This window comes from Mirounga angustirostris, unplaced genomic scaffold, assembly GCF_029215605.1.
Source record: "Mirounga angustirostris isolate CCGP_5_RB_7025 unplaced genomic scaffold, mMirAng1.0.hap1 SCAF_3, whole genome shotgun sequence".
In the NCBI taxonomy this organism is placed as follows: domain Eukaryota; kingdom Metazoa; phylum Chordata; class Mammalia; order Carnivora; family Phocidae; genus Mirounga; species Mirounga angustirostris.
The window spans coordinates 171,535,128-171,545,316 of record NW_026991711.1 but is presented as its reverse complement, the minus strand read 5'-3'; the positions used below and the strand labels follow the sequence as shown (position 1 = coordinate 171,545,316).

General features: G+C 42.8%; 1 protein-coding gene across 1 annotated transcript in view; it reads left to right on the top strand.

Annotated features, from left to right (window-relative positions):
* Positions 1–773: 773 nt before the first annotated feature.
* Positions 774–10,189, top strand: part of LOC123838506 (receptor tyrosine-protein kinase erbB-4) — a 950,771-nt gene continuing 941,355 nt past the window's right edge. Inside the window, exon 1 of the mRNA XM_064585840.1 lies at positions 774–1,558. Within this exon, the coding sequence (XP_064441910.1) occupies positions 1,477–1,558 (82 nt within the window). The 5' untranslated portion in view covers positions 774–1,476. The remainder of the gene's footprint in view (positions 1,559–10,189) is intronic.

Genomic DNA, 10,189 nt, shown 5'->3' with positions numbered 1-10,189 from the left:
GTTGGTTATGTCCTGGCATGGCCTTAAGTCGAAGACATTGAACAGCTGAGGAGTGGGACAGTTTCTAGCCCTTCAGAACCACATTCAAGCTTTGGACAAGAATCTGCTTAATGTCAATGAACCCCAAACCAAGCTGTCCTAGAGTCCAAGGAAAAGGTGAAAAGACTTATAAACTGAAAATCAAAGGATGTAGCTATACAAATGTGGTCACTTTCGGAGGGTGGGAATGGTGGGAGAGATGGCATAGCTGGTAAAACGGGTGATTGATTATATTCCCAGGATCACCTAACCAGCAGAGGCTACCGGTTGCTAAACCACCTTTTAAATTACTTTGAGTGTGGAGCAGGAGAGTTTAGAGAAGGGTGAAGGCTTTATGCCCGAAGCAACGTTTTCTTTTCTTTTCTTTCTAGGTCCAGTCTGTGGATGAACACGGTGGGGCAATAAAGAAAATGGTGACTTTCTTGTTTAAAAAAAAAAAAATCCGTAAGCCACCTTCCTGTGCTCTCCGCACTCCACAGGCCAGCTGTCTCGGGCCTCTGTTTCAGTCTGTGGTCTTGGGTGAGCCCTTTAAATCCCGCTTCCCCCCGCCCCCACCAGCACGCGCCCGCTCCCAGACAGGTGTTTTCCCAACTCCTGAGACTGAGGATTTTGGGGAGTGTCTGAGCCAATAAGATTTCCCTTTGGGGTGGGGGCGGGGGAAAAGGCGTGGCTAGTTGGGTCAGAGCGGGGGCGGGGTTTTCGCGGCTGAGCAGAGCCAGCCTGGGGGCGTGGAGGGTTGTTTTATCCGCCCCCCTCCACCTTTTTTTTTTCCCCCCTCCCGGAGTCTTATTAATTTCTCTGTGGGGCTGCAGCTGGAGACCGCGGAGCGTTGGAAATGACGCTCGGAGCTTTAATTACCGCAGCCGCCGGACAAGTGTGAGGGAAGCTGACAGGAAAAAGGACAGGATCGGGGGAGAAGCGAGAAGCTTCCCCCCACTCCCCCCGTCCTCCTATTCCCTCCCAATTTGGACTGGAGGCGCAAGGAAACTGAAAAGGGAGCCGAACATAGCCCGGCTAGGGGGAGAGGCCGGAAACCTACCGCCTCTTTGCAATCAACTTTTTTTGGAAACCTTTTTCCCCCTTCCTTTTTGTTGTTGACCAACCAGTGAGAGAAAGTGAGGAGGGAGCGAGAAAGCAAAGGCTCACACAGGGAAATAGCTGCGGAGTCCGGCCCGGAGAACCGGGCGCACACACTCGAGCACACTCCCACACGCGCACACACGCGCGCACACTCACCCCCTCCGCCGGTCCCCGGCCCTGGACCCGCGGGCGCTGACTCGGTCGCCGGTGCCTGGAGCGGGTGCGCCGCGCACGTCGCGCGCCAGTTCCCCTCGCGCCCCCCAGCGCGCCTGGCTGAGGAATCTCCTCCGCGTGCCCGAAAGGGGATATGCCATTTGGACATGTAATTGTCAGCACGGGATCTGAGACTTTCAAAAAATGAAGCTGGCGACAGGACTGTGGGTCTGGGTGAGCCTTCTCCTGGCAGCGGGGACCGTCCAGCCCAACGCTTCTCAGTCAGGTGGGTCGCGCGCGGTTCTTTCTCGCGCTCCAGTTGTTGAACCTGCTGCCGCTGGCTTGGCCGCGTCGGGTGGCTCCTCGCCCCCTTTGCCCAGAGACCCTCTGGCTCCCAGGCGTGGACGGACCACTCCCCTGGGGCCTCTTCCTTGCGCTTCCGTTCGTCCCTCTTTCTCTCCCCAAACTTAACCTTTTTGTGTACCTGTGTTTTATTTATCGTGAAATATCACTCTGCGACCCTGTCCCTGTTCTCTCTCTCCTCAACCCCCTTTTTTCTTTCTCGCACGTTTTCTGTGATCCTAAGTGGGATCCCTTGTGGTCCTGCTTGTTGTGCGGGACATGGGAGACACAATTCCCGAGTTAGAGGAGACGGTCCTCTGGCCGTCCGCCCCCCCCCCCCCCCCCCGAGTAAAAGCTTGCAAGAAGCGCGCACCGCCGGGGCTTCGGAAGGGCTGGAGTCCTGGGCGGTGTCAGCTGGGCCTCTTGAGAGCGGGATGGCTGTGGGCAGTGGAGCTCTGAGAGCGGGGCTTTGCACCTGTGTGTGCTGCCGGAGGCCGCTGCGTCCCCTGTCGCTGGAACTTGAGGGGTCAGACTAGACTTGAGCCCAGCCTGGGCAGCTGGAGCGCGGCAGGAGGGCGCGCTTCGGCCCGGGGGCACAGAACTCCGGGCCTCCTACGCCGGCGTCCGGGAGCCTTCGCCCCATTGACAAGAGGGAGCTTGCTAGCCTGCGTGCTCTCTTTAAAAAAAAGGGGGGGAGGTTGACATACTTGAGCCGGGAGCCCGGCCTTCCCGTCGGTTGCTGTTTGGCTTCAGGAAGGGTTCTTCCTGTAGTTCAACTTGCTATTGGCCGGAGTCCCTCCAACTTCTCTGTTTACTGCCCGGCGCGGCTGCCGAGCCGACCCGTGGCGCGAATTGATTTAACCCGAGAGGCGGGCGCGACTGCGCTGCCACTGTTTGCAGGAAAGCCTGAGCCCCAGGTACCTGGACAGGCAGAAGGCGTGTTGACCCCCGAGAGGCAGCCGGGTGGAGCTGGCGCACCGCGGCGGGCAGGGCTAATGACAGCACCCGCAGTGCGAGGTTGCTCAAAGTTTCTGACACTCGCGTTTCCTGGGGATGAAAGTGGGACAGGAAAGGACGGAGGACCGGTGACTTATGCAGCCAAAGGGGGCCTTTTGGAGAGCGGGGGAGATTTCCGGAACCACCCGGGGCTGGTCGCGGGAGCGTGGGAGGCAGCTAGAGGAGATAAAGCCCCCGGGAGTGGCGATAGGAGAGCTTCAGGCCCCCGGAGGGTGTCCTTCTGACCTCACCAGGAAAACAGCGCGCTGTAGTTTTCCCGCTCCGCCCCCGCCGCTGCCGCCTACCCCTCCTAGCCTAGTAAATAACCAGTTACAATCATCGAGCCTTTCAAAATGACCTTCGAATGCCACCAGTGTGCGCCGCTTGTACTAGCCGTTTGCACCCTCCCAAATACTCCGAAATTCTTCATGCACACCAGGTCCCGCGCGCTCCAGCCACCTCCGGAATTACACCAACACGACTTGAGATTCCAAGCGGCCTCTTAGATACATCCCTTTTTATCTTCCTCCCCACTCCGAGTCCCTTCATATTTTCCCTCAATGGGTTGATTATGCACATTGACCCATTCAAAAGCATTTGCGACCGACATGCAGACTTAGCCGAGAGGAATTTCTACGAGGCAACCTACTGGGGGCTGTCTGGTTTAGCCTCAGCCGCTGGGGGACCCGGCTCCGAGTCCGCAGCAATTTGGTATTAACTGTGTGGCTCAGGGTTGAGCTATGCCGAAAAGCCCTTTTCAGAATTTCTGCAAAGAATGTAATCCAAATTAGTTCTGCAGCTGTCCTCTTCCTCGTCTCAGGCGACACCGCCTCGCGCCCTCGCTGGTCCCTTCTCGCTTCCCCCCGCGAATGGTCAGACCCACAAGTGAGCCCATTTAGAGCGCGAGGATTAGCGTGCCATTGTTGTTCCGTGTGTGACTCTGTACTTGAAATTCTAGGGGCACAAAGGCGAGCCTCACTTGTTCAAAACACAAAGTGATCTAGATGAAAGGGCCGCACAAAGAAAAGCTCTCGGGTGCATCCCTGGTATAATTGCAACACGCATGCTAAGGTGATCCACTGAAAAACTGTAAATGCCCCTAGGGACTTCTTTTTTTCACGCTATCCCACCCCCACCCTGCCGCACCTGGCAAGGAAAGTTCAGCTGGTTTTAATATAGTGCTTTTATAAAACCAAGTTACTGTCTAGAGTATGAGTGAGGCTCTGTGTGTTTGTGGCTGTGTATGTGGGGTTGTATGTTCCCAAGTAAATACATATTGCGTGTCTCTCCTCTCGCGGTTAGCAGTCAGTAGCAGTTTGGAGGAGTTTGTTTTGGTCCAAATGAGAAATTAAGTGCGGATAAGTAAACTAAGCTGCCAGAGGGCGACAAGATGTTGAGTGAATTGCTTTTAGATGAAACAAATTAAGGAAACGAGGGAAGACAATCTGCTTCTCGCATTATTAGACACGCTTGGAGTTCAGGGGAAAGTGGCATATTTTTGAAATGCTAATTTCTTAAGAAGCAGAAGGAATGCACCTTATTTACTGCTCTATGTGAACAGAATAAAGATATGGGTGGGGGGGAGATTCTGTTATATAGATCTAAGATATTTATTAAAATAATTGTAATGGAAAAGGATCTGTTTTTATTTTTTTTCTTCTTTTGCTTGGGGAAAAAAATCAGCTTTAGAGAAGACAATTTTTAAATAAATCTTGAGGACTTTGTCTCATTTCCAGTAATTCGTTTTATCTAGAAATAGTATATATAGCCAAAGGCCCTTTATATGACTATTATAAAGCCTTTACCACCAAAAGGGATAATTTCAAAATTTTTCTTTTCCTGGCATGATTGAAAAATAATATCACCTTTGTATTGAAATACAATATATAATATTGAAGCAATGCTTTTACATACCTCAATAAATATGGGATGAACAAGTTCAGTTTCCATTTCTTATTTGCAAGTAACTTAGTTCTGCTTTTCATACTATAAAATAACACTTTTTTTCCCCTACATATGTAAGATATATCTTCAAACTTAAGGTTGGGTTTTTTTTCTACATTTGAGAAGAAAAAAGTTAATGAAACTTAGATAAATGATGAAAAAGATGTAAAATATATTAAAAAAATCTTTCCTACATGTGTTTACTGTAAGCACACCCACAGGATACTGTTTTTTTTTTTTCTTCTAATTTTGAAATTCTTATATATGTAAAAAAGATCTTTTTAGAAGAAGGTATTTTTTTTTCTTCAGAATGCTTCTAAACCAATTTATACCTATTATAACTGCAAATAACTTGAAAATACTATGATATGGACTGTTGTGATAAAATTGAATGACTGGTTGTGTCATGATTCCTCATCTTCCGATTTTTTCCTTTTATTTTTTAATTTTTTTCGATTTTTTCCTTTTAAACTAAACTGCTTTTATTTTAATCATTCATGCATATAAAGTCAAATTTTTTTGAAAATCAATACTTACTGCTTTAAATATTTTTTCATTTAGTCACTGGAAATGTGTCTTAATAAGAAATTACATTAGAATATTTACCAGGGCATGCACTTCATGGAAGATTTATGTATTTTTTACACTAACCTGAACACGGTAAGTTTGCATTGGCTGATTTTTAGAGTTTGCTTTCATTTGAGGGAAAAATCATATTTCCTCCTTAAAGTGGATTCAAATATTTAGTATTCATGAGCTTTCATGCCTTTAGTTCTTAAATAGAAGTACTATTTATCATCTGTCTTATGCATTCACCCTTTCCATTACTATAGATTCTTTCTTTACATCTTATTATTTATTGAGTTTATGCATGTGAATATATATATTTTTCCCTCCACCACTAAGTGTATTCTTTTTTGTGTGTGCTTTTCCCAGCAGCCTGCCACTCAGCCACTGCAGGAGTCCTCTGAGCCAGTTTTCATTCTTTCTTTCTGATAAATCTGATATGGCTGGTTGGCCGGACAATTGAAGCCATTCCATTGCACAGATTTATTCCTGAAAGAAAATAAAAAGGCATCGATCCAAGATCACTAGCACATCTCAGAAACCTTGACTCCAAGGCCAGATCTTTCTACAGAGAAGTCCCTTTTTCTATATCTCTTTCTCTCTTTTCCCCTCTTGACCAAGGATGGAAGGTAGACTACCCCCATTTAAAAAATACTAGGGATGCAAGGAATTATGCTCTAAATATTCTCTGAAGCCTTTGGATTAGAGCTACCTTAGATTAATGACTATGCCAGGTGCACATTTTAAACAATAAATTGAATTAGAGTGCCTTAAACATTACAATGCTTTAAAGTGGTGTCATGTTTATATTATTTCAAGCCAGTTATTAAGAAAATTTAACATATTAAAAATAGCAACAAGTTTTTGCTTTATTATACAGTGTTCTGCTGCTGTTGGTTATCTATGTGTAATTTGTAAGTGCCTAAAACATAAATGAAGCAATGATCAAAAAAGATGTTCTGTTACCTGCAACCTTATTAGCACTTGCTGTTTGATTTCACCCTTTTGAGAGATACTGTTTTATAAAGATGTTAATGTTTACATTAAAATTAGCTTATACATGTTCAAGCCTACAGCTGTTCTACAAAAATTATTTGTCAAGCATCTTCCACTGTTTTCTTTTACAATGATCTGAGTATGTATTCAGGGCAGAATCTAATTATATTATAAACTTTTCTTCAGGTTATATCATTTTAGGAATGTTTTTCTATGTTACATTTGACCATATGGAACAAAATTGCTCCTTATATCTAATACTCATTTTTCTGGATTATTTTAAATATTGGGCAGTTGGAGTAAAACCGTACTTTTCATGCTTCCTAACATAGTTGTTGACTGGAGTTTACATTTATACTGACAATTCCTTAATTTTCTTTACTATCATTTTTTAGTGAAAAGGTTCTACATCAGTGTTTCCTGAGCCTGTAGCTGTGCTACCTACTTTGAAGGAGACATTAACTGCCTGTTTTGTGGTTAAGTTTGACATAGGACATAGCTAGGTGTTTTAAATCAGGATTTCTACATGGTAGGGACAGATTCCTCCAGTTTCTTGTTAATACCTTGAGCAACTCATTCCATGTCTTTGTGGCTTGGCTTCTGTGCCTGAGGGGAAAATGCATGTAATATACTCTATTTGTCCATTGTATAGCAGTTTTCTGAAAAATGGCTCTAAAGCTCTTCCTTAATATTGAGATACATTCCAGTAACAAGTTAATTGATATATTTTAAAATGTATACACATAATACATAAATAAACACAATGTAACATAGTGTAAACTTTCAGCAGACTATCTTTGTTGAAAGAACACCTTTTGGTTATTAAACCAAAGCATTTGTACTTGAAGGCCATTTCCCCCAAAATATTACTTTTCAGAATTGCTCTATGGTCTTTTTGGATTTCACTGTGTATGGCTTTTTCTCTCTTTCTGAGTTGTTGATAATTCTGACATATTTATTACATAAATTGACCTATTTTCCAAATCTTTAATCAAAGCTTTAAAGTCACTTTCTTGTTTTCATATTTGACACTTAAATGAGTGGTTTCTACTTGTATTAATTTTTCAAGAGGGACGAGAATGGTCTCACTTCTGTGACACAGAGGTGAAATATATGGGGCCGAATTGTAAAGTGTTTTTTTGTTTGTTTGTTTGTTTATTTTTTGAACATATAGTAATTGTTTTACAGTGGTTTTCATTTTACGTGTTACTCTGCACGCCCGTTGCTTTGTACAAATCCAGAGGGCAGCAGCCACATAGAATGTAATGGGAATGGTTGCACATCTTCACTATGAGTTGCGGGTCAGCAGCCCTGCTGTTGTGTGATGCTACAGAATAAAGCACCAGAATAAAAGTTAGAAGAATTGGATTCTGGTCATACAGTCATTTTCTCTGTGATCATGGGTTAGACTTCTTGCTCTGTGTCTTGGTTTTCTGAGTCTCTCTTAGGGTGGCTAAGGTGATCCCTAAATGATTAGCATCTTGAATTTTTAAAATGATTCAGTTGGACAGAAAAAACAATGTTTAGAGCATTTAGAAAGAGAAATCCTTTGGTTTTTAATTAATTTTGTTAGTGGATCTCTTTTCAAGTGAATTCATGTGTGTAACCCTGGTCTCTAAAACAGGCGAAAGGGGAAAAGGAGAGCTGCTTCTTTTAAAGCTGAGGCTAGACGACAGCTTTGTGCTCCCTGACGTTGTCACTTCCCCACTCTCCTTCCACTCTTGCCTCTACTCTCCTGTGCTTGCTTCACAGAAATCTAGCACTAGTTAGAAACTATCTCGTTTGGTCCCATCATTTTTTAAGTGAGGAAACTGGAAGCCTGCAGAAGTGAGATGATATAAGTTAGCTGGCAGCTTCTGACACCATATCATTTTCCTTAACACACACAGAAGTACTTGAAAATTCAAGTTGCGGACACTTGAGAAAAAAAAAAGAATAAACAAATACAAGGTTGTGTCGCTTTAAAAGAGAATTGCAAAGTTGAAATGAAAACAAATGGATCAGAACTATAGGCCTAACCATCAAACTGTGAAGTTCTTTTCAAGGGGAAGACCATGGGATCATCATCATCCTTAATTTATATTTAGGAAGTAATCATTGATTGCATTTATAGCTTGCGACACATTAAGATTAAAAAAAAAAAAATAGAGTGTTGACCCTGAAAGTCAGATAAGAGCATCTGCACTACTATCTGTGTGTACCTTCAAGGTTTTCTTTTACCTGGGACTTTATGAAGATGACTAATAAGTAGAGAATGGTTATATCTCTATTCTGTATTAAGTAATATACAAGCTTAAATAAAATGGCTTATAAGGAATAGACAATGGGTTCTTCATCACCAATGAGTTGGTGGGGACCCTTAACCACAAATCCATGGGGATACTTCAGATTCTTCCAGGCCCCTCCTTGGACCCAAGGTTCTTTATCTTTTCCACTGTCTTTGTTGGGCCTTCTTTCTTCAGATCTCTACTAAGATCACATGTATATTCTTTGAATAAGTATATACGCTAAGCTTTAAGTACTAAGACTTTATAAAGGTATTTCTGTGGCACGTTTGCCTCCTTCTGCTTGCCTTCTGTGAGATGCTGCCTGTGGGCCTTCTTACTTTGCAGTGTTCTTAATTTCACCTTAACTCTTTCTGATTGTCTCTTGTCTTCCACTAGGCACCAGAGCTGTCTGGGATTTGATCAGCATACTCATGGTCCATAGTGACAGAAGGGAGATTAGAAACTTGTTTTGGCAGGACGAGTCACTTCCTGTTAGGAATTTGAGATGAAAATGGACCCCCTGTAAAATATTAACATAGACACACCATGAAACTTCCTGTGCAACATCATTAAACCTCTCCCGTGAGAAATAGCTCAGGGTCATTACTGTTAATCATGTTATTTCCAATATTGCAGGGGTTAGTGAAGCATGCTAAACACCAGTAAGAATATGCAAGACTTAGTTTCTGAATCTAGGAACTTAGAATAATAGGTATCAAGGCTGTATGAATGTTTATATGTATTTCATTTTAAATGTAGCTAAAGCTATTTAAAGAAAACACAATGAATGGTGAAATAAGCACTCATTTATTTCCCGGAATGATCAGACTTGTAAATAATCAGTTTCACCTACATTTTTACTACTCTTCTGACCTTTACTAATGTCTTGTCCCATATACATCCAGTATAGGTGGACATTCAGGTTTTAAGCCTTAAGGATACAAGTGGGGATTGTAAATCTATTTTAAATAGATGCATCTGCTGGTCATCTATGATCTGCTAAGGATATCTTGTGGCTAAGCTGGTAAGGACTGAAAGAAGTAGCAATAGATTCTCCAGTTCCCGTGACTATATCTAGTGTGGTTATAGCTTGAGTAATAAGTAGTACAATTCTCTATTTCAGGATGGGTTGCCTTCACTAGCAGGGGAATGCCTAATTGAGGTCATGGATGGTAGTGATTATTTTGCTTTAGGCGAACTCTCCTTTTACTAAAATCTGTCTTTGTCATTATTTTCTATTCTTCCCTATAGGCTTAGAGAATATGAGAATATGAGTTTCTTTCTATAGGGACCTATGAAAACCAAATAAAAATAAAACAGAACAGTATTTCTTTTAGTCAAACACTTTTTATTTTCAGGAGTTCCTTTTGTCCTATCATTTTGTCTAGAACTAAAGCAGTTAAACACGTTTTGTGTTTTTAAAAGGGAATTCAGTTACATAGCTTATCAAAGTTTACTCCCTACGATTTTTATTAACCCCATCTAGTGTTTAAATACCTCAGAGCAGAGCTATTGCAAGATCCTCTGTACTGGTCCCCTTGTTGATGTCCTCTTACCTCCAAGACTTCCTTCTTATCATTGCCAGATGCCCATTTCTAATATAGTACTTTTATTATCCTACTTTCTATTTGGAAGCCTTCAATGGATTTCCATTGTAAAGTTCAAAGCCTACTAAAATAGTGTTCAGATTTTTAAAAATCCATTCTTAAGAGTTTTCTTAAGACGTATTCTAAGAACCATGCTGACCTAGTCAGTATTGCATTACTATCCCTTGCTTGTCTCTGCGTTTGCTTACCCCCTTCCCT